Raw genomic sequence first — 24,968 nt, forward strand, 5'->3', positions numbered from 1 at the left:
GGGTGGACAATTAAACAATTAAACATTCGGCAATGAGAAACAGTTCCCTCCCTTAAAGATTATTAAATTTCCTCAAAAAATTTCAATTTACTGACCAGTTCGCTGACCATATAGAAATAGATGAAAACTGCTGACCAATTGAATATTGGAGACCATAAAGATCGATAGTTAATACTGTATGTTATAGAAGAATAGATAATGTTATACTTTAAGGTGTTAGTCAGATGATTTCACGTTATTGTCGAGTGAATGCCACTGACCTTAATAGCATAACTCGAAATTGATGTTTTAAAACTAAACTGACCAAAATAGTCTTTTTCGGCATCTTTTGAATTGTGCTGACTAATTGAAGTCATAGCTTTAGTTGACACTGATGAATAGAGACGTTACTGACCAATATGGTCAGCCTTTTAGTGTTAGTCAGTTTATTTTAAGTTTTGGTCTAATGAATACTGCTGACCAGTTGAACATATAGCCTTACTTATATCGGAGATCCTACCAAGAGGGCACAACCTTTTCAACGTGCAGACCCGAAACGCATATAGCATTCGAGGCCGGAGTTCTTGATAATTGGAATACTGTCATTGTTGAGACCAACTATCTGCTGCAAGAGTTGTCGAAGTCCATTGGTTGGCTGCTGTCAGTGGGAGTTCAACTCGATGCACGGTGAGTTACGTCGATTTATTTTCAGAGATGCTCTTCATCTTAACTTATGATATTACATGCAGGGAACCATCCACAGTCAAAAGCCGCTTGTTTAGCTGTGGTACCTCATTTGGTCTAAACGTTTATGATTCAAGGCATAAACGGATCGATATACATGTATTCGGTAACCCTTTTCAGCAAAGGAGGCATTTACATGCGCGTCAACTTCGCGCTGTTACCACATCATTTCGGCAATGATGGCAATTGGTAAATAAAATAAAGAGTGTGGAACAAAAAAGGCAGAAAAGACGTTCATTCTGATATTGATCCAACTCCTGATTCAAGACAGATGTGAATGTTGCGGTGTGTGTGGGGGGGGGGGGGGGGTCAGAGTGTAGCAGCCAACACAGCCATTTGAAGATCTCGGCGGAGCTCTCTCTGGTCGAGGCTATTGCACTAAAATTCATATTGAGTTATTATCTGAGGTACAAAACATGTATGTGTTCTTCTTACATAAAAGATCAATATGTTTGTAAGGAATAAGTATAATAATGGTAAGAGGCGTGGAGTTAAGTACAAAAAGTACAATTATAACATAATTTGGTAATGAATTTTGGTTAACAATCTTAAGTCTGTATTAAACATATGTCACATATCACGAACATATCCATCTCTAGCCCGGCATGTTGGTTTATTTCCTGTCACAATTCAGATGGGCAGCACACACACCCCTCAACATCACCCTTTCCTTTCATGTCATTCAACTTTAAGTTAGAGAACCGGGTCTGCCAGCAGTGACGTCACTGTTAATGATGATGATATGTTAACCTCCATAACAACCTTTAACTGAAATGAACATGAACTGTAATTGTATATTGTGGTTGTTTACAATTTTGTTGCTATATTATAGACATTTGCAATGTATGTATAAACATGTCATTGAGTAATATTAGCAATACAATTGTTCTCTCACTGTTTTGTTGCCATAGAAACAATAGTATAAATGCTGTGAATAGTTATCCTTATTGGCTCCATAAACGCAAAGTTTGATATATCATATTTTTTTAGTGAAACACAGATAGAGGCCCCATATTCACATGGCATGGTATATGCTACACTAGAACTCCGCGAGTCGGATGGGTCGCCTGACGAATTATTTACTGTCGACATTATAGCTGTTAGATTGGCATTTTATTCATTTATAGACAATGATGTTGCCATTTAAGTTTCAAGTGTAGGTGGCATTTGAACCCTCAATCAGATATACCTACGGAATGAGTTTCAGGTTGAAACCTCCTATAGTTTACGAGATAATGCCACGGACAAAACCTAAGCAAGAAAATTAACAAAGGGCAATAACTCTAAAAATATGGCAGCAAGAGTAACGGTTCTTGTGCACTGCACTTGCCCTCAATGAGATCTATCTAGCTATGAAGTTTCAAGTTGATACCTCTTATATTCTTTAAGATATGCCCCGGACAAAACTTTAAGCATGAAAATTAACAAAGGGCAATAACTTTAAAACTAAGAAAGCAAGAGTTACTGTTATTGTGCACTGCACTTGCCCTCAATGAGATATATCTAGCTATGAAGTTTCAAGTTGATACCTCTTATATGCTTCAAGATATGCCCCGGACAAAACTTTAAGCATGAAAATTAACAAAGGGCAATAACTTTAAAACTAAGAAAGCAAGAGTTACTGTTATTGTGCACTGCACTTGCCCTCAATGAGATCTATCTAGCTATGAAGTTTCAAGTTGATACCTCTTATATTCTTCAAGATATGCCCCGGACAAAACTTTAAGCATGAAAATTAACAAAGGGCAATAATTTTAAAACTAAGAAAGCAAGAGTTACTGTTATTGTGCACTGCACTTGCCCTCCATGAGATCTATCTACATACGAAGTTTCAAGTTGATAACTCTTATATTCTACAAGATATGCCCCGGACAAAATTTTAAGCATGAAAAATAACAAAGGGCAATAACTCTAAAAATATGGAAGCAAGAGTAACAGTTCCTGTGCACTGCACTTGCCCTCAATTAGATCTATCTACATATGAAGTTTCAAGTTGATACCACTAATAGTTTAGGAGATATACCCCGGATAAGCGAAAATGGGACGCGGACGCCGCCGCCGACAAAAGTAACCCCTATATGTCGTCTTTTCAGGCGACACAAAATTTGTAATGGTGGTGCCCTTTACCTATCCCGAAATGTTCCAAGTGAACTATGAGTATGTTGCCTATTACCCATACGTACATGCTCTGGATAAAAACGGACCAAACAAGCCATGCCAGTAGGGCATATGGACACCGTGGGCCTCTTGTTCAGTAATACCAAGATCCTGTAAAAACGAGATTTTTGCACTATTTTCGTTGTCATAGCAACCACATTTTCTGTATCATAAAAAAATATTAAATTGCATGCATATACCACCTGCATGTATCAAGTTTGATTAACCTATGTTGCATTTTAAATAAACATGTTGCAATAAAAAAGACATAAATAAGTGAGTGTATTTTATGTGCCTACTGTTATGTTATGAAGAACGACTGCATGTGTTCTAACTATTTATTATTGATACATATGATATTGGTGAGGATGGTACAGCTCTGACTGCTAGAGATAAACTGACCGCCTGTGTTGGCTGGCTGGCCTTATCATACAAGGTGAACTATAAATAGCGGGAGGAATTAATTCATTGCCGTATAATGTTACATCTCCCTTCTTTACAAACAAAATATATTATCAATAAATATATATGTGATTTGATATCAAATTATTTATATTTATTTATAGAGGAAAAGAGAAGGAGTTATTCAATGTTAGGGTTATAATAGCAGGATTTGAATTTCATCGGAAATTTATTAAAGGTTGTCAGACTAATTTAAACATCAAACAACTAATTTAGATAAGTGATTCAATCAGCTTACAAGCGAAATGAACATCACATGGATTCAATTACTTTTGGTTTTACGGCCCTTCCTGACCTGGTCACGTACAGATTGTGATTGATACATGGTGAGGAAGTACTGCCAATTAGAGGGCTTTCCGAATCTTTGATGTCAGACTGGGTAGGTGTTTGACCTAAAGGCATTTCCTGTATTTCTGGCTCTGCAAATTGACCATGGCAGGGCTCATTGGTCTTTAATAGATCCCGCCTATTTCGTGTGTACATAGACCCATCTGGGCACTGAACAGTGTATGATCTTTCATTTAACTTGTCAACTACAGTGGCTGGTCTCCAAGTTTTATTTAATTGTTGGATCATTGTATTTTCTCCATATGTTAAGGGTTCTAGTGACCTTGCTTGTCTGTCATAATATTTCTTCCCCTTCTGTTTGCTATCTTGAATACCCTGCCTGACTAAATTAGGAGATATCACCTTGGGCATCAGATTTTCCTTAGATGTTGGGAGGATAGAGCGCAATTGTCTGCCCATGTTTAACTGCGCAGGGGAATACCCTGACTCAAGAGGGGTGGTCCGGTATTCTAATATGCCAATAAAAGGATCACGCCCAGCGTCTTTAGCCTTTGTAAGGAGTTTCTTACAAACTGACACATATTTCTCAGCTAGACCGTTTGATTGACTGTGGTAGGGACTAATTGTCTGGTGATTGAAATCCCATTCTTTTGCAAAATCAGCGAACTCCTGAGAGATATAACAGGGACCACCATCAGATATAACCTTCTCACTAATTCCCCATCTGGCCATTATGCCTTTCATTCTGTTTATGACCGTGGTGCTTTTCATATTGGGCAATTCCTTGACCTCAAAATACCTGCTATAGTAATCCACTATCAGAATATAGTTCCTGTTTTCCCAGGTGAATAGATCAGTGCCTATAATTTTCCATGGATAATCAGGAATCTCAAGGGGAATTAATGGCTCTTTTGGGTTTGAGTTTCTGTGTTTTAAACAGGTGTTGCATTTTAACACGAGATTGGTAATATCAGTCGATATTCCTGGCCAAAACATAACATCCTGGGCCCTTCTGAGACATTTCTCAACTCCCATGTGACCTGTGTGAATGAGTTCAAGCATCTGAGACTGCATTGATTTGGGGATGATTATTTTATTTCCTTTCATGACTAACCCATCAATAGAAGTTAACTCATCACGGAAATTCCAAAAGGGCAATATCTGGGACGGACACATTTTTCTAGAGGTTGGCCAACCTTGAAGTATAGTCTGTTTCAACAATACTAAAGTCTCATTTTGACTTGTTTTGTCCTTCAATTCATTCAATTTTCTGTCAGATACAGGTAAATGAGACATAACCATGTGTACCTGCATGTCCATGCCTTGTGACAATTCAGGGAACGTTTCATTTAGAAAGTTCCTGCTCAGTGTGTCTGCAACTGGTACTTGTTTGGATGGATAATGTTTGATGTCAAGATCATATTTCTGTAGCTGTAGTAGCATACGCTGCAATCGTGCAGGAGCTGTGTTTATTGATTTTTTGAAAATAGAAACTAACGGCAAATGATCAGTTTGCACGTTGACTTTGTGACCATAAACAAAATGGTGGAACCGCTTGCAGCCGAACAAAATAGCAAACATTTCCTTCTCAATTTGTGCGTAATTGACCTCAGTTTGTGTGAGTGATTTTGATGCATATGCAAGTGGCTTCCCGTCTTGCATTATTGTTGCTCCGAGACCAAACTTGGAGGCATCAACTTGCAATGTTAATGGCTTGCTTTTGTCATAATAGGATAAAACCTGATTCGGGTCTGTGATGATTTGTTTCATTTTGTCAAATGCATCACTTTGTGCAGTTTCCCAACAGAATTCAACTTCTTTAGACAGTAACTGTCTCAGAGGGGCTGTTACATCTGCCAAGTTTGGGGCAAATCTAGACAGATAGTTTACCATACCTAATATGGTTTCAAGTTCTGATTTATTTTTGGGTGGCTTCATTTTCTGTATAGCCTCTGTCTTTGAGGTTGATTTTTTCAAACCTTCTGATGTGAGAAGGTGACCAAAGTAGTCTACTTCTGATACCCCGACCTCGAGTTTGGTTTCGTTAAAACGAATTCCTTCATCATAAGACCTCTTTAGGACTGCTCTAAGATTGGAGTCATGTTCCTCTCTAGATGACCCATACACTAGTATGTCATCCACGATGACAGCTACGCCACTTAGACCTTCAAGACAAGCATCAATCTTTTGCACAAAAAGATCACCGCTTGACTTCAGACCAAAGGGAACTCGGACATATCGGTACCTTCCATATAAGGTGTTAAAACATGTAAGGAACGATGACTCTCTTTCAAGTTTCAATGCCCAATAACCACTCCTAGCATCAAGCTTTGTGAAGTACTTTGCGCCTGAAAGCTGAGGCAATATATCATCCAGAGTTCTTAAAGGGTAATGTGGACGTTGAATGGCCTTATTCAAGTCACGCGGATCCAGACATATACGGATTTTGCCATTGGCTTTTTCGGCAACGACCATTGAACTAACCCAGTCAGTGGGTTCATTGACCTTTTCGATGACACCTAATGACTCCATGCGGAGTAACTCATCCTTGACTTTTTCTTGTAATGCTATAGGGACCTTTCTTGGGGGATGCACCACAGGCTGGACAGTGGGATCAATGTGAATCTTACATTCACCGGCTAGCAGACCAATGCCATCAAACACTTCCTTGTATTCCTTTAATACCATGTCCTTAGTGAGGGGGTTGACCTGGGAATCTGACATAACTGTGTATGTGAGATTTATGAGTTCAAAGTCAAGGGATGATTGGAGACTTAGCAAAGGACTTGAATGTGTGTCAACTACATGAAAGTAAACATCCTTTGTTTGGCCAGTTCCAGGATGATTACACCTTAAAGTAATGCATCCCTTTACATTTAACGTGCTTCCGTCATAGGCTGAAAGCTTTGAATGTGAAGCTTCTAGAACTGACTTTATGCCTATGTCTCTAAAGGTTTTGTATGGCAATATATTGACTTGGCTACCAGTATCAATCTTGAACTGTACGGACAAATTGGAAGGACCTACCTTGAACTCTGCAAACACCTGCCCATTCCTTACAGTGGACTCCACATTGTCAATCACTAAATCCTTGAAATCATGAGTACAAGAATTGTCATTGTCAATAACTTCATTTACACTTCTACACACTGATGCAAAATGGTTCCATTTTTGACATTTGTGACATTGTTTTCCCTTTGCGGGACACTGGTGTTGTTGTTGGTGTTTTCGCCCACAATTTTGGCAAGTCCGGGTAACGTCTTCTCCCAAAGTGACGCGCTGTTGTCTTCTCTGCTCCCACTGGCCTGAGGAATTGTGACCAGGCTGGCCTGAGGTGTTATGACCAGTAACCCTTCTTGAACGAACCACATTAACGGCTGCTCCTTGCGATGGTGCCTGCATTTCGCGCAGTTGTGCTTGAGCATATTCAAAGCTTTGACATATTTGAATAGCCTTGCTCAAGGTCAAATTTTCTCCCATATTAATGAGTTTTTCTCGGATTTTTTGTGATACTATTCCAAACACAATCCTATCCCTGATCATGTCTTCACTGTCCTTATAATTGCAATCCTTCACCATTACTCTCAATTTGGTCAAGAATTCTTCGAAAGAAAGTTCTCCCTGTGTCATATTGTTGAAACGATACCGTGCAAAAACGGGGTTGATCGTCGGCTGTAGGTGTTTTGTAATCGCTTCACAAATTGCTGACAAATGTTCTCTGTCGGACGCTGACAGTTCTAGTGTTTTGTACAGGTCCCGACCCTTTTCACCCATCCAAAGTTGCAAATAGGTGATGTGTACATCCTCATCCTTCCCTTTAAGTGGACCCTTAAAAATAAGCTCACAGTGCTCTGTGAACTTCTTCCAAGCTTCCGGAAGATTTGAGCTATTCCAATCCATGCACGGTGTTGGAACACCACTTAACTCCATTCTCACAGTGAACAGTTTAGTAGATGCTTAATCTATTAATTAACGATCCAATGTTAAAATAATCCACATTTAATACTATATGAGCGATGAGTTCTTTTCTGACACCATGTTATGTTATGAAGAACGACTGCATGTGTTCTAACTATTTATTATTGATACATATGATATTGGTGAGGATGGTACAGCTCTGACTGCTAGAGATAAACTGACCGCCTGTGTTGGCTGGCTGGCCTTATCATACAAGGTGAACTATAAATAGCGGGAGGAATTAATTCATTGCCGTATAATGTTACACCTACTTATTGCAAATTAGTGATAATATGAACTAAGGCGCTGCCTCTACCGGCTTGAAGTGTTATTGCCGGAATCGTAGTTCTTTTTATGAAACACGTGTTTTAAATACATCGCGGCCGGCATATTTGGCCTCTCGGGCCATCAAGAACAACTAGCTGTTTTATATAGACAAGTCGAAAAACTTTTCAGTACATGTTCTTTAATGTTAAGCACAGATCAGCCTTAATTTATGAATATTCATATGGCAAGGACGAAGAGGCTTTTTTGAATGTGCTTTTCAGCTGTATAATTATTTTGGTATCGGGTCTACACTCCAGTTACCAGAAAACCATTTTTTGAAGAAGTAAAAGATACAGACCATTATTTGTCCATGATTTAATGAATACTAGTATGATAATACAGGCATATCTCCATTGTTCGCCATCTTCCTTGCCACATACTTTGTATGATCTCTCAGTATTTTGATTATTAATTAAGACCATAGTGAAAGAAATTGGCTATTAAAAGTAGTGTGAAGGAAGTCGTTCCTATTACCAGATGTAAATCCTTATAAGTATTGGTCTTTCACACCTTCCATAAAGCAAGCAGTAAGTATTTCACAGTTTATTTATGAGTCCTTAATTTACATAGATACACTATCTACATATATTTATAAACTAAAGCTATAAAATATGAGATAAATATGCACATGGCCATTGTAAATTAGTAATTTGATATTCATACAGTTATGTTGCAGTAGACAAATTATTAATTATTATAAACAAGAACTAGGTAGTATAAAATCATAATGAGGATAAAACATGAGCATTCAGCTGATACTGAAGGCATTTTAAAAAAAAGTAAAAGATGAGTATATGGTCACCATATTGCAAGAACTCAATATCTGCTTCTATATATATATGCAGTTATTGAGTTATTGCACTAAGGTGATTTATTATATTCTTGTAACAATAACATTCAATACTTATATTTGAAGATTTAACTTCAACACAATCCATTTCATAAAATATGTAGATTTAACTGCAACATCAGTAAAACATTCCTTTGACCAAATGCATGAGTATAATCCCTGATTAACAGTAAATAAAACAATTCTTTTTAATATCACATGTCAAAAGTATTATCACTTTAGAAACAACTAATACAGAAAAAAATAAAGATAAAATAATAGTTAAGGAAAAATATGAATGCAATAAATTGCCCATTGAGGTCAAACATAAGAACATTACTCAACTTTTATTAAAACTTCATTTTTTCAAACCATTAAAAGATTTTACTTCCATTTTCAAAAACTAGTAACTAGTATATTATTTAAAGCACATTTCAATATCTGCAATATATTTCCATCACATAAGTGTTTTGTTTATAGTAAGTATAATTGTAGAATAAGTCTGTAATTAGAAAATAAATATATAAAAAAAGTAACAGAAAAAATGCATGGATTTTTTTTTAATTGAAAATGAAAACAAAAGTGAGCCTTACAATTTTCAACAAAAATGTTTTATCATTTGAATGTGGAGGGCAACATAAGTGAATGAATAAGTTAATGCTAAAATATATTTAAGGCCTATACTAAGAATAACTGATAATCTATTGAAAAATAATGGATTGAAAGTGACTACATGGTCTTAATCAAGCAGTGTAATGTACATGTTTGTCAAGTTTAGAAGTTGTTAATAACTTTCCTGTTTGTACATGAACTAAAGCAAGTACTTTTTGCTTTTGATTGTTTTACTTTAAAGCATTGATATATAATAAAGAAAAATCCACTTATTTGAGGTTGTCATTTCTGCACACACTTGATTTTGGAGGAAAATATCAAAATGCCATTAAAGTGTTGCTGTTACTTAAAGCTGCACTCTCACAGATTTACTGTTTTGACAACTTTTTTTTATTCTTTGTCTTTGAATTAGAATTTTTTTTGTAAATATCTGCTTACCAGTGATGAAAGACTGCTGACAAAAGATCAGATTGCAGAGTTTCATATTTCCATTCCAAATTTAATGTTTTATGACTTAAACCGTTACTAACGGTTTAATAAAATCCATAAAACATAGTTTCTGCAATATTGCATTAAGAATTACAGAATATTAATGACATAATTACAATGTGTGTGCATAGAAATGAGGGATGCAGTTTATACTGACCTAAAGCGTGACTTCAGCATGCCAAATGCCCTCTCAACAACTACACGGCCCCTGGCATGGGCATCATTGTATGCCACTTGTGCGTTGGCAGTGGGTCTGAGGATTGGTGTTAATAGATAATTTCGTAAAGCATTACCCGAATCACCCAGCAATACACCAACAGCATTTGCCTCCAGATAATCCTAGAAAAGATTTAAACAATACAGTAAAGATCATTTAACACAATACAGAGACCACTTGTTTCATCTTTTATTGACAATTATAAGACTAATCATTCAAGTGATGCAGTGCAAAATCCTAAGTCTGTAATGCTTCCAGTTATATCCAAAGAACATTTCTGAATACACAAATAATGAACCCTAGAGACCAGATGCTATAAACATAAATGAGGATGTAATAACAATTTCTTACATTTTAAGAATACAATGGGAAATACATGGACAGGACATTATCAAACAAAGCAATTCATATTAACCTTAAACTGACAATACCTTCAAGCCAGACATCTCAAAGATAGTAGCATCATTGGTTGCGCCAGGCCACCGCGCCACAGCATCAATGAATCTGCTCAGATCAAAGTGCAATAACATTAGTTTTAAAAAATTGTAGACAAATTGTTCATAACTTATTATTGGCTATCTCTAATAGCATGGTATATACAATATAAATGAAGAATTCAATTAAAAATGATACCATTTATTAATGCATACCTCAACTTAGTGTCCACCACAGCTTGGACATTTAAGGCGTGGTAACCCTTTCGACACACATATGATGCCTCGTGGGAAGTTGGGGTAGTAATTGATATCAACGTGCAATCAATAGCACCAAGCACCCTAGGGATTCGGCTAAGCCTGTAAAATGGTGTAGCTGTGCTCCTTCTTTCCACATCTATTTCTGGGAATCTGAATGTTAAAACACTAATAAAATTGTTGATTGAGTGATTCCTTTCCTAAAATATTGTAGATTTTAAGCATTCACACAATCAAGAGAACAATTAATAATGAATGGTTACTTTAGGGACATACTTCAAAGTTGTCCTAATTTAAAATTAGCTATATTATTTTACATATAATTTTGTAACAAGAACATATGCTTTTCTTAGTACATGTACATTTGAACCGTGACTGAACAACCTCCTGCAAACCTTATGTTATCAACCCTGTTGTTAATCGCCAGCACCACGTCATGCAAGTGTCTGGACATTGACGACTTGGACACACCATGGATGTCTCCAACTTCAGAAAAAAAGTCTCCTTTAGCCAGGTACCTCAATGTCAGTAAGACCTGTATTGACACGAAATGAAAGATATTGACAATTTATGTGTTAATAGTGGACGCTACTGTAAACATAGAAAAGAAGGGCCAGTCATCAGCATAACATTTGTAATTATTTAAGGATATTTAAAATAGATACTCATTTGAAAAGGTACTGTGAGGAAGACCCACTTAAAGGGTTGCGCTGAAATGATCAATTATGTTGGTGTAACATACACACTAACGCTACTTTATCGGCTGAATTATATTGTTTTAACTACATACGGATTCAGCAGAAAGATCATCTCTTAGTAATGTCCGAATTGTTTTCCATATCCGAAACACTAATTTCTAAGTGTTTAAAGTATAATCCTTGTTGGTATCTATTGAAGATTGTCGTCCTACACACTTCATCACTTGTCAAATCAAATACAAATGATGAATTATGTACACGCTTTAGAAATAAAACATTAATTCGGCTGCTCCTTAGCTGCGTTTCTTCTAAAAACTTGACAACCGGATACTGCTGAGTAACTAGTACTGTATTAACCCAAAGATATAACGGAAATATTTTCAAAGCGAAAACCTTCACAACAGTTGCGTCCCGTGCGGATCTCTGAACAATTTAATTGATTAAGTACTAAATATTTTCCATACGGTCATACCTTCGTTTCTGCATCTATGCCCATTCCTCGGTTGGTCTTTGGGTCGATGTCCGCTCTTATTAAATGGACCAAATCATTTATCATTGGCCTTGACAGTCTATATCGACTGATTACTTCTTGGTCCCGCAACCCGACCATGGTTAGACGTGGGTGAAACAGTCGTTGAGTCGGACCGTAAAGGACGCCGTATATGGCAGCCATGTTTACGAACGTTACGTCAGTTACGAGCACTTCGTAGCACGCGTAAAGTTACGCACGAAAGTTACGATATTTAAGCTACGACAATTTTTATGAAACGCATTTAAGAGGAAAACTCAAAGTTGCGATAAAAAGTTACGATATCGGTACTTACGACCTTTAATGAAACGGCCCCCTGGCTCACTTTTCTTCTCAGGTTTACCATAAGCATGCACAATGGTTTTTAATGAAACAGGAATGGTTTTTTTAGATTTAGTTTTCACTACCTAAGTTTTAACATTTTTATTCAATACTTTAATTTCACAATACAATAAACGAAGTACACAATCTCACAGTTAACAGTTAGTTTGGCATGTATAGTGATGAGTCATAAATTATGACCTGAAGGTCATACAGTATCTGGATACCGATTGCATCAACTTAGCTTGTTCATTATCCGTAAAAACCAACGTTATGTCATTATGGTGTCCAAACAGCAATGTATGAACGATTGAATTTACAATAACAAGTATAATTCTCAGTACAACTCAACGTGAAAGCAACGTTAAATCCGTGTTATTGCATCATGATGAAAGTTTCAGTAAAATAGACACATTGAAGGAAGACCTGCAATGTGCCTATATGCAAGTCATTGTTTACATCAGCTGTCGTAAAATGCGCATAAATACATTTAACTTAATTATTTAGATATCCAGTTTAAACGGTATTTTTAAGATATGGGGTAAAAAAACACAATTGTTATAACAAACCCTGTTCGTTTTGTATTATTATTGCAGAGTTATGAAATATAATTTCCGGTCAAAAAAGTACTCTTTAGACTAGCCACAATAATGCGCGTTAAGGGAACGTTTTTGAACATTTGGATATTTATTGTGTTCCCTATAACGAAGAGTCACCAACACAAAAATTATCCAAGACTCTGAAGCGGCTGTTTATATGGACTATCTTTAGACGTGTATTCATTATATGTGTTCTCCACTCCTTTTATGGAAGTGCCGAAGGTGGATTGTACATGTACCTCGGGTATTTCCGTATTGATTTTCATTGGTTAACGGAGGTCAAACCCCGCCCTAAACATGTACAATTTGCTTGCCGGCATGCACGCGCTTTATATGAACAATATATGACGAGCTTTTCTGGTTCTCATTTTCACGGTTCAGTGGTGCCCAATTTTTTTAATGCCTATCACTCCGGCAAAAAAGAAGTAGTCCCTTGCATACACGTACAAACCGTATTAAACGTCATTATATTGTGAATCACATAATCTGCACTGCCCATGACTTAATACCCTGGTGTATCACGTGACATTCCAGTGGCATGCTTCATCCAAACTTTAAATCACTTGGTACATAAATGGATCACATTATCCGCAGTTTAAATGACGTAAAATGTTGTGTATTACGTGACATCAGAGATGCATATTTTATCAAAATATATCAAATGATCTGCAGTTAAAACGGGGTAAGACACGTGGTCAACAAATAGTTCACGTCTGTATGTTGTGTATCAAATGATCTTCAGTTTTAATTGCGTGATACATCTGTGGTATCCATGTTCACGTGAAATCTTGAGTGCATACGTCATCAAAAAATATGCAGTCTTTATGACGTAAGATTAAAAAAAATCAAATGTCGTTCTAAAAACTCTAAGTGTGGTAACTCTGTATTGTTTAAACGTTCGCTAAACTTGGGTAGGTAACTGCGATTTTTGCACAATTCATTCTCGAAACTTTGAGAGGAAAATCTATAGTTTATAATAATTGTATACGGACGAACGAAACGTTATTTTGGAAATAACGTCGTTTATATTTTGTCCCAGACTTGTGTGAGCTATTTTTTTATTTTAACAACTCAATGGGCTTTAACTTCAAACCATTAAACATGGTTAAATTGATAATTTCACTTTTTAAGATAATAAAAGTCAAATAATATTTCATTGTTAAATCTTCATCAATAGCGAGAACTATTCTTGTAATAAAGAGGTACAAACTCCTTCAATATGCTTCGTTGGGTTGTAAAAAGTCTCATCTGTATAATACCACTTCGTTCCACTAGTATAACAAATAAAGTAATAACATTGTAATCCAATAATACGAGCGGTAAGACATAATTATACAGGTGACGTGTTCCTTTGTTGTCATCGTCCTCGTCGCCATGGAAACAATTGAAGTTGGCCAATTTGGTAAGCGGAAACCAACAAGAAATCAATACGAAACTTGGTATATGTGTCGGGAGGAAAGCAGAAATGTACAATAATGTTACATAGCAATGGAATATGTAATGCAGCGTAGTACCATTAAACAATTAGAGAAAGAATATAAAATTGCGAATAAAACTACGATAGAGTCTCAGTTAATGTCAAATACAATCACTAGGTCCACACGATGCTTTATTGAAAAGAAATGTATGGGAAATACCACCGAAATCCGTAGCTCGACCACTGTTTCACTATATGCTAATAATTCAATATTCAAATCTTTAATTTTGGAAAACTTACGTTCACTGGATAACACATAAATCACTCACAGAACAACTGTGATCATATTACGTTCATTTTGTATTTTGATTACTGTTTCCCACTTTTAAGTGAAATAATATGTTTTCGTGTATAAATGTGTATGGATGACTACAAGCAGAGCTGTACACTTATACCGCAACCTCTATTAGAGGCTCTATCTTAAAGGTACAAAGTCTCTATCTAAATGGTACAAAGTCTCTATCTTAATGGTACAAAGTCTCTGTCTTAATGGTACAAAGTCTCTATCTAAATGGTACATAAAAGTATTGATAGATGCTTAAAAGGAAATTCTTAATTTGAATGCATTATTATGTTTAACTCGTTCGACTTCATTGATGAAAGAAACACGTATATGATTCTTATTAGATATAAAAGATAAGCGACATTTAGGAGCTTTTTTAACTGGAAAACTTGTGATCATTGAGCTATTAATTGAGAACCCCATTTATAAAGACTAATATTTTTTACACAAATCATTTTTTTAACATTACAGACAAAAGAGCTAAACATATTAATACGTTTGTTTTGTGCATCAATCTAGACTTTGTACCTTTAAGTGATTGTTTTAAGTGATTTTGTCGACTTAAATACTTGTATGTAACAAGTCCTTATCAGACGTCATTGAATGAACTCGATAACGCTCTATCAAGTCGTTATTTTTATCCGTAGTTTATTCGTACTGCATATGGCTTCACATGCCTCCGAAGTATTTATAATTAAAACACAGAGAGACATCGATATTAAAATGGCTTTTGTGTGATGAATATGATACTGGCTTTTTACTAGTAGTTATCTGTGCTGCTTTGCTTTGTCAATAGCGGAAGATAAAACCATTTTAAAGCAGTCAAATATGCAAATCGTGGTTTGCAACAAAAAGCTACATTGATAGCGCTCGTGTTACATTTAGAAAGGGAGGTTGAAAAGTTTACAATCAGCAACCTAACGGACGTTATTTTTGGTGAAAAGGAGAACCATTTTGGCTCGAAATGGATGTCTTAAAGCTTTATTTTAACATCATCTTATTGGTGATTGTGCAAGGTAAGTTCTGTTATTTTTTATTGAACGTTTTTCTCATTATTAAATGATTGGTATTGAAGCTTTTGGTGATTTTGAGAAATTAAAGCTCACCATTTACTATTAGATATGTTTACTGCCATGTCGTGTATCTATCACTGAGTGTCTTTTAGACTTGTGATTTCAGACAAGTTCATATTCAAGTTTGGCTGCTGGAACATGTAGTCCCCATTGTATTACTGGACTTTAAGATTGACTCATTTCATGTGTATCATGTTTCATTTCTTGATTTTAATTATACGATACCATTGTTTACGTCTAAAAAGGTTTCAGTATTAAAGAAATGCAGTTACTCTTTATTCATTCGCACTTTATGGTATACGAAATACTAACCGCTGCATTATTGCATCTTATTGTCAAATAAAGCATATCATGTTTGTTCTTAAAAATGAAAATGATACATGTATGAATATAATTAATTCAGGCTAACATAATTGAGAAAAGAAACTGTGGTTAAAACTAATTACAAAGTAAACAATGTATACACCAGATTTTGTGTTGAAGATGTGTAAATTTGATCAATGTTATTTATTGTAAAACCACCTCAAGCAATAGTTAAAGTAATTTCGTTTCATTTCAGTGACGGCGGTAATCGGTGGCGAATGTTGTCTGTCCTATGTTGCACTTGATGGGTAAACTTTATGGATGTCCATCTTAGATATTTTAAACAAATTTGCTTTAATTAAATTACATCTGTATGTTAATTTCATTTAATTTAATCATGACCTTTATTTTCTTTGATTAATTAAAGTCTGACCTGGTTTTGATTGTTTATATAAATCAGCTGTTTGAGTGTTATTTCACTTTCTTTATTAAATTTTATCTTGTTTCTTAGTTCCCGCGGTATGATTACTAGTATGTACAATGCACTGTTTAAACATGACTTAAGCACATTTCACAGTGCAAACAGTAGGTTAAAGGACATAAAACATATACTTGAAAAGTCAAATTTTATCTCGTTTAAGGTTGCGTAACTACGTGTCTCCTTTCGTAAATGTGTCAACGTTATGGTTGCTAATCAAAATGTTATATGCACATGCGGGATATTATTCTATGACATACATTTTAAGACATAAGGACATGAGCAGTTTGAGTTTTGCCGTATATTAAATCAATGAACTTCCGGTCTACAAACTTTTAATTATTCGGATAACCCCCGATACAGTACCGTGGGCATTTTGGCAATACAAATCTCGAAATCATAAATAAGTAATGAGGCAGTTTCAGACTCTCACATATGTACAGACAATTATAAGAAGGTTTTCTCGTAATAAAAATGTATTTTGGCGAAAGCTTGAATTGAGCTCGGTCCGCCTGAAGATGCGATTTCATTGGAAGATGAGTTGTCTCCCCTGTCTTATGCATATTCACATAAACGAGATTTTGTCAGTCATTTTTCCACGGTATGCATGAAGTGTAACGGAAGAAAGCATCGAAGTTGCCGACGATGATCCTTAAGAGGACTATTGCAAACTTTCATTATTTTTTGCATTCCTTTCCTTGCGAATTTAAGTGAAACTAATTGGGAAGTTAATCAAACATTAGTATCGATTGTGCTTATGCTGCGCAAATGTATACTGCACGATCAATAAGGACCTTGAAAAATAGCTAAATCGATCAGTTTAAAAAAACTGTTATCTTGTCTTATGATTAATTTAGCGCCTGCTACTTTGTAAATAGAATCAAGACTCCTGGGTATGTACGTATAGTTTAAAGAATGTCTGTACATCAACGGCATTGACGATATGAGGAGCAATACATTTGAGAAACTTTAATAACTCGAAATAAGACAGATTTCCTTGTTTGCTTAAGACAAGTTCCATTTTAGGTCCACTCCAGATTTTCTCATCAAAGTTACTTTAAATATTTGTACACAAGGTTAAAACCATCCTTATGATTGATAGACTCAGTTTTATAAACCTAAATGCACATTCTAAATAAAAATGCACAGTCCTATTGCGAGAATTGCCGATAATCACAAGCATGTAAGTCTAAAGCCTGTACTAATTTATGTTTATTTATAATGATAGATTATTTTTCCGAAATGTACAACACATGTAACTCGTATGTATTTCAGTATTCATTCGGGTTCTTTTTGGTGCCCGAACGTATGCTGTTACCTGAAAAGAGAGAAGCCTTCGAACAATACTGCGCATCCGCTGATTGATTTCCGTTCACGTGAGTGTTGTGACGACCCTGACCTTCAAGTGTATTCGTACGAAAGAGATGTGTCCTGCGCAGAGCTGTTTTACCAAGACTGGTATTATGATACTCTTCAATGTTATAATGTGTGATTACCCCTAAAGTTATTTTAATGATTGTGAAATGTTGTCTTGTGACGTTTTTTGTTTCTCTTTACAGTTAATTGAAATAAACTGCTAACTAGCATTTACTTTTGAAGATTCGAATTACATATATTTGTGATTTATCCATAAAGTTATTTTAATGATTTTGAAATGTTGTCGTGTGACGTTTGTTTATCTCCCTTTACAGTAACTTGACGTGAACTTCTTACTAGTATTTACTTTTGAAGATTCGAATCAACCTTGGTGTCGTCATTGTTATTAAAAAAAATGATCATGAACATGGTCCGTTCATTCACTTGTGTTTTGTTTTCAGTTACAATTGTCTGATGGTCGGGTTCAAGGTGGCTATTTTCAGCCTCATGGCTTTAGTCTTCATAAACTTTCTATACCAGATGATAATTCCAAAACCTTTTACAACCACCTTGGAACTTGAGAAGACAGGACGAATGCATTGTTCACCACCTATCAAAGGTAAATATGATTTTTTTTAAATAAAATATAAGTTTTAATCCACTATTTTCTTTCTTTTGCAGTCTTTAAGAAATAATTAACTTTGGATACCATGTAATAGGCTTTGAGCATAATAGTACTGAACCACTTGGGAGTACTCAGTACTGGTTACTCGTTAATCACAGGTTGTCCGGTTAATGTGGTGGTTAGCGCACTCGTCCTCTCCCGCTTTGTTGCATCCAGAGCAACAGTCAACGGCTGCCATTAGAAACAATTACATTGTACTTTTACAAGATGGCATGCAAGAAGTTTTTAATGTTAATATACATAGTAATGTAACGCATTTTTAAAATTAATCACTGGGGATTTGGTAACTTTGATTACTCAAACTCAACTTCATAATTAATGCGCATGTGTGGGGATATATAAACACGGAAAGTAGAGGACACTATATTTATCTAAAGCTCAAAATGTATGTTTCAAAAACACAGAAGCCCAAAACACGGCACGTATGTAAAATTGTGTTGACGGTGAAATAGTTGAGCTGTAAAAAGCTGAATCGAACGATAATTACATTGCTAACCTCGGCTAGGGTGAGAGTGCTCTAGTGGTAAAGGTTTCCTTCTCGCATACAAGAGGTCCTTGGTTCGAACCTGACCAGAGCTGCGTTCTTTTGGCCTCTCAAAAAGATTATAACCATGAAACTGATTCTAGAGCTATCACCTATTTTCACAATCGAGCTATAGTAAAATAGTATTTGCGAGTCTAGCCTCGAACCAGAAACTAATTTACAGTACATGACAGTGAACAGTGGTTGACATTACATCATACTTATATTCTCTAATCCATTTCAGGATTGGTTCGGAAGCCGTTTCACGTCTGGCGTTTACCGCAAACAAAATATGAAGAGATACATGCTGTTAGTGATGTCTGAGCAGAGTGCGTTAAGACAGACAACAGTTTAAACACGCCGCATCGTCAAATACCCGTAGCACTTGATTACACTCTGCGCTTCTTTACTTGTGTGCTGTTATCGGTATGCGAATCGTTGGTGCCTACGATGAAAACTTCCATCATGCAAAGGCTTACAAGTGCATTTTCGTTGGCGTTATTCAATGCTGGTTAACGCAAACAATTGAAATCAAAGCCGGTGGTTTATGGAAGGCCATGAGACAGACGAATGTATAGCTCACCTTCAGTCATGGGGCGTTGGTTGAGCGAATGAACAAGAATGGATGAAAAATACGGGGAAAGAGAGCAATTCCAAGGTGCACGCTGAAAGTGTCCAAACACTACATTTGTCAAGGCAAATAACTTTTTGGTCCCCATATCGACTTGCAAAATTTGAATCACCGTGGACAGAAATTTGGACTGTTGAAACCATCGGATCCTACATTTTGATCATCAGATATAATACGTGTAACACAGATTTGTTGGTCAATATTTGAATAGTTTGGACTAATTGTAGAAAGTTATTTTATTCATTTGGAAGATGATAGGTGTCTTTCATATAAACAATTTATAATTATATCATATGCATTGCTCATAAAGGTTTCAAAAATACCATTTTGCTGTCTTTTCTTGTGAAATATTCTTATTCAAAAGCAAGAAAAACAATTCATTGATTTGTTGTTTTTAATAAGAGATTTCGTTACCTATGCGAGATTTACAATAGTAGGACTGGGAATCATATGATGGATTTCGTACCTTACGGTGTGTCTATGGAACGAAATGTAGTTGAAATGCTAGCAGATCTCAAAACATGCACAATTCCCAATCGGGAGAAAAGCTCTTGGCACCACAATTCGTACTATATTGAAACAGAATCGTAGCCAGCTTGTAATAAAAGTGTTCTTACATGGTATCACATTCTTCGATATACAAAATATATCCATGTAAAACATTTCAGATGAACTAAAATCATATTTACGTTTTTACAAGTTAACAATAGGCATGGCTGCACAACGGAAGTGTCGACAGCTTATTTTGTTTGCACCACTGGTGAGTGGTGGAGCTTTCGTGTAGTAGGCGTGAGACATATCATCTTTTGAGGGTAAACACAACGAGTAAAACGCTATTAATGGTATACACATAATTTTCGGACTTGATTGTTTTTGGTGTTTTTGGTGTAAATATTTTCTTTACGTTGAGACCTACCTAACAAAAAAGTCATTTCGGATCGTGCTTAAGTGCTGACCAATAAGCTGATGATATAGAAATAAAGTGATACTGCTGACCGATTGCTGACCATAAAGATAAAGAAGGAAAGTTCTATTGACAGGAATTGTGGTAAACAAAAATTCAGTCAGTTGAGTTTACTACATACGAAGCTCCGCTGTATTCTCATAAGGATACTTCTAGTTGTGAGATCCTCTGAACGCACAGGTGACGGTATGGCGGATTTCGATTTGATTTAATATACATTTGAAATTTGAATTTAAACTCCTCACGGTCAAGTGAGCAAATCTCGCATTTATTGTAGCGGACACTGACCAGCATTCCACAGCATTTGATAAAGGAAGGGGGACAACAATGACAACTCCAACTTAACCACATACAATTGTTTCTTACCCTGAACAAACATACCCTGCAAGGCTCGTAGTTAATCACCTTCTTAAAATCAAACAGGAAATGTCTAAAAGTAACACGGTTGATGTTTATGCAGTGAACTTCCGAGACACTAAGACCCCAGAGGTTTAGTGCTCACCTAGATTATACCTTAGATGTTCCTGACCGACAAGCCTATATAACAGAACTCCTAAAATTGTGCGAACATGATTGATCAATGACTATAGAGTAAGGCTTGCAGAGAGGGCTCATGGGTTTCACAACTGTCCACAGACACGCTTACTCAACAAAAGAAACTCTTCGACTAGCTCTCGCGAACAAAATTACGCGAATGACTTATATGATGTACGCATTTTCAAACGGGATCCAATCCCGCGAAGTGCAATATGTCTTCAATAACGGTATCAATCCATGCAACGAGACGAATCTGACCATCGAAAATGACAGCGACAGCTCCAAGGCAAAACTCATTGAAACTCCGGATTAACTTTTTTTCCTAATGAAGAAAATACAAGCAGATACTGTAGAAATTAAAAATAAACGAGCGATCGACTCTGTTGTTATTGAAATCGTAAAACACGACGTTTCAAAAATGTGCACGACAATTAGAACAATAAGTGGTACAATGAATAGCATTCGTGCTAGTGTAGGCTTCGTAGCCTACAACCTTTCACTGGCTAAATAATACCAAAACGATATTTGAGTAAATATCAATATTTTCTGAAGCGTTCCAGCTGTGAATATCTTAGTTTCAACACTCCTACTGATTTGCCATACTTTATTTCGTAAAAATAAGATTTTATAATTGCATTTTACAAAAAAAAAATATTTCTTTAACGACGAAGCAAACATTCCTGTAACATACTACACAATTTAAAAAAAATCAAATCCTTGCAGATAATCTTTCTTCTCGCCAAGTACACCTTAAAGCATGTAATGACCAAATACTTATCAAATGTCATTTCACTCAGGTTATCAATTTTCGATCAATATTGCATTTGTAATCTGCTATTAGGCACAATAATTTGTTCGTTATATCGTAGCGTATTTACAAACAAGCAATCGAGCGATTTTACTCGTACTTCTTTTACTTCGTGACTGCATATTACATAGTTGCATCGCAGGCAAGTGACGCCATCAAAAACGGTAAAAGTCATACAAAGTGGCATATTTACAATTAAACTTAACAAACACATATGTGCTGCTTATATTGTGTATGTCAGCAAAGCGGCGCTGAAGCCGTTTTCAGAAGTGATCTGCACCAGGTCTGGAGGAAGGGAGTTCCAGTCTTAAATGATCCGAGGCACGAAGCTGTTCTTGTAATGTTCGTAGTTGGCCCTGTGTTTAATATAGGCTTTGTTATGTTTCTTACCACCATGGTAATGTGCTGAAGTAACATAGCCCAGTATTTCAACTGGAGAAAGAGTGTTAACTACTTTTTAGATGGGTTAGTCACGTAATATTGTGTCTATGCTGAAAATGTTGCCAATCTATATTGTTAAGCATATATGATATGTTACGCTGTCTAGATACGAGTAGTTCCCGGTGACGAGTCAGGCTTCCTTGCGTTGAACTGTATCTAGGGATTAAATATCCTGTCTAAAGTGTGGATCCCACACTGAAGAGTATTCTAGATGTGGTCGTTCTAGAGGTCGGTGGCGCCGATTGGTCCAGTCCTATTGGATCGAATATTGACGCAAACCGTGGACGCTGTTGAACTACTTTAGACCATCAGTGTATGCAGCCTTTACCCAAAGTTGCTAGATTCATCATCTACACCTCACAAAGGACCGACGAGGCTCCAAAACATTATATTACTCCGCGTTAAAACGTAAAGCCTCACAGACATTGTATAACATACCGTTTAGTAAGGTCAAGTGAGCTTTGTTTGAAATCATCTCTACCGAGTCTTTCTTCGCGTTAACTTCGATTTTCCAATTCAAATTCAATCCTTTGAAATAATTATGCGTTTAATCTACCTCCAACTTTGTTTCGGACATGTTTATCGTTCGTTCTCTAACGATATACGTCATTTAATGTGAATAAATGACATTTTTCAATTTCTATCCTAGTTTGTCAATTACTCCAAACAAATGAACTCAACTCTTACTTTTAAGAGAGTACTCATAAAATTATTTAATCTAACATTTTATTGATTACAAATGTACGCTAATAGTACAAATGGAATATTTCTATATATATATGTAATATATATAACTTATTTTATAATTGTTCATTACATTCTTCTTAAGGAGCTTATGGGAGATGAGGCCAGACATCAAGTGGTACATGTGTAGTTGACAATCCAGTATTTTTGGTGACGAACGGGCAGTTTTTCATTAAATAGAATACTATACATATTTAATATTTGCTAAGCTGAACGAAACTGTAGTGCTTTATTGCTGCAATTATTGATATTGCCTATTGCTCAACCCTTTGAGGTAGGTCGCCATGGAAGACGGCGAATTATAGTGATCAATTAGAAGTTAATCGGGTCAATATGTTGGGACGTTTGTTTTTAAAAAAGCATTGCGCATGCCTTTGTGCAAATATTTTATATCACTTTGTGATGTGGCGTTTGTCTCATCATATTTAATCACTTGAATGACTTGAACTAAAACTGGAGTCTAGTACAAATATTCCAAACCATTTAAATGATATATGCCAAAATAGAACGTGTATATGAAATGTTAAGTCGGGTTGTTACTTCTATATGAAAACTCCATGGCTTTTACAGTTTAAAAACAACTTAATGGGAAAGGGTGAAAGAAAGAGTTATGATTATGAGTAATAAAAAACAGGTCATAGAATTAGAGTTTAGCAACCGGTGAAGTACGAGTCATGATATCGAAGCCATTTTCAGAGATAGCAACTCTGCCGATAATGTTGAATGTAAATGATACAACGTCTTTCGAGTAAGTCGTCACAAATGAGAAATTTTAGTGGAGTTTTGTTTGTAATGGATGCTTTTCATCTGTTGAAAAACTATTAAAATGGAATCAAGTTGATTTACGGCAAGTGAATTTTATGAAAAATACATGTTTTCCATCGTTAACGTGTTGGTGTTGTTTTTTCGTTTACACATTTCTTGAACGGACCGTAAACATTTTATTCTATGATACAAATAAACGTCACAATTAAAGTTCAAAGAAGCATACAGAGGCTTTTCAAGTTGTAAAATGGAACAAATGTGACCAGCAACTGGATTTTTGGTCCGAAACTACTTTATGGATGAAAATGAGATGTTGGTATTTCCTGACACGCGTTTTCTTTATAAATAAATTGCTTAATTTAAAATTGCTTTTTTAGCGAAATAATGCTTTAAAATCTAGAAGGGCATAAGTTAGAGAAAGATATGTTTTGACCTTCCTGAATATGTCAGAATAAATGAAAAATGTTCGCAAAGTTCCATAGTTTATTGGCGATTTTCGAGGTAAAACTAATGAATGGACATTAGGTTGGTAATTTCACCTGATATAAGACTATGTTCGACAGCATACACGTAAATCATGCAGAACTCACAATTTATTTAGTAGTTGTATGTAAGAAATATAGTTTCGTGTCCAACTGATATCGCACAACTCACTTTCTCTATCTAAGCTCTTCAACATGGTCGAGCTACATTTCCTAAACGAACCGAAGGTCAATTATGACAAAACAAAACTTTAATTTCAAAACATAACATTGGACATATTCAAGTGGCTGTGATAATAAATTATACGCCTGAAGGGGATACCTGAAATATTCCCGTATGACTTAATATCGTTGGGGAACGTTCAATATTTGTACTCATACTTAGTATAAGATAGTTTTAATTTAACCAGAGCATGATAATTCAATCATATGTTTTTGTCATGGGATCTTAGACCAGAAATAACTGGTTCCTTGACCTAATATCAGATATCCCTTCTTAAAGGATAAGGACTCCGATT

General features: G+C 35.8%; 2 protein-coding genes across 2 annotated transcripts; one reads left to right on the top strand and one right to left on the bottom strand.

Moving 5' to 3' along the window:
* Positions 1 to 954: 954 nt before the first annotated feature.
* On the bottom strand, positions 955 to 11,657 carry LOC128226947 (putative nuclease HARBI1). The gene is made up of 7 exons (XM_052937069.1): positions 11,544 to 11,657; positions 11,149 to 11,288; positions 10,712 to 10,906; positions 10,493 to 10,565; positions 10,002 to 10,183; positions 2,907 to 2,991; positions 955 to 1,491 (listed from the first exon to the last, which is right to left on the bottom strand). The coding sequence occupies exons 2-7, from the start codon at positions 11,205 to 11,207 to the stop codon at positions 1,417 to 1,419; spliced, it is 669 nt and encodes a 222-aa protein (XP_052793029.1). The 5' UTR covers positions 11,208 to 11,288; positions 11,544 to 11,657; the 3' UTR covers positions 955 to 1,416.
* Positions 11,658 to 15,276: 3,619 nt separating this feature from the next.
* Positions 15,277 to 20,025, top strand: LOC128226827 (uncharacterized). Its single transcript, XM_052936896.1, has 5 exons — positions 15,277 to 15,676; positions 16,293 to 16,344; positions 17,790 to 17,972; positions 18,332 to 18,489; positions 19,323 to 20,025. The coding sequence occupies exons 1-5, from the start codon at positions 15,625 to 15,627 to the stop codon at positions 19,400 to 19,402; spliced, it is 525 nt and encodes a 174-aa protein (XP_052792856.1). The 5' UTR covers positions 15,277 to 15,624; the 3' UTR covers positions 19,403 to 20,025.
* Positions 20,026 to 24,968: the final 4,943 nt, after the last annotated feature.

The sequence above is a fragment of the Mya arenaria genome, chromosome 3 (assembly GCF_026914265.1).
Source record: "Mya arenaria isolate MELC-2E11 chromosome 3, ASM2691426v1".
Classification (NCBI taxonomy): Eukaryota; Metazoa; Mollusca; class Bivalvia; order Myida; family Myidae; genus Mya; species Mya arenaria.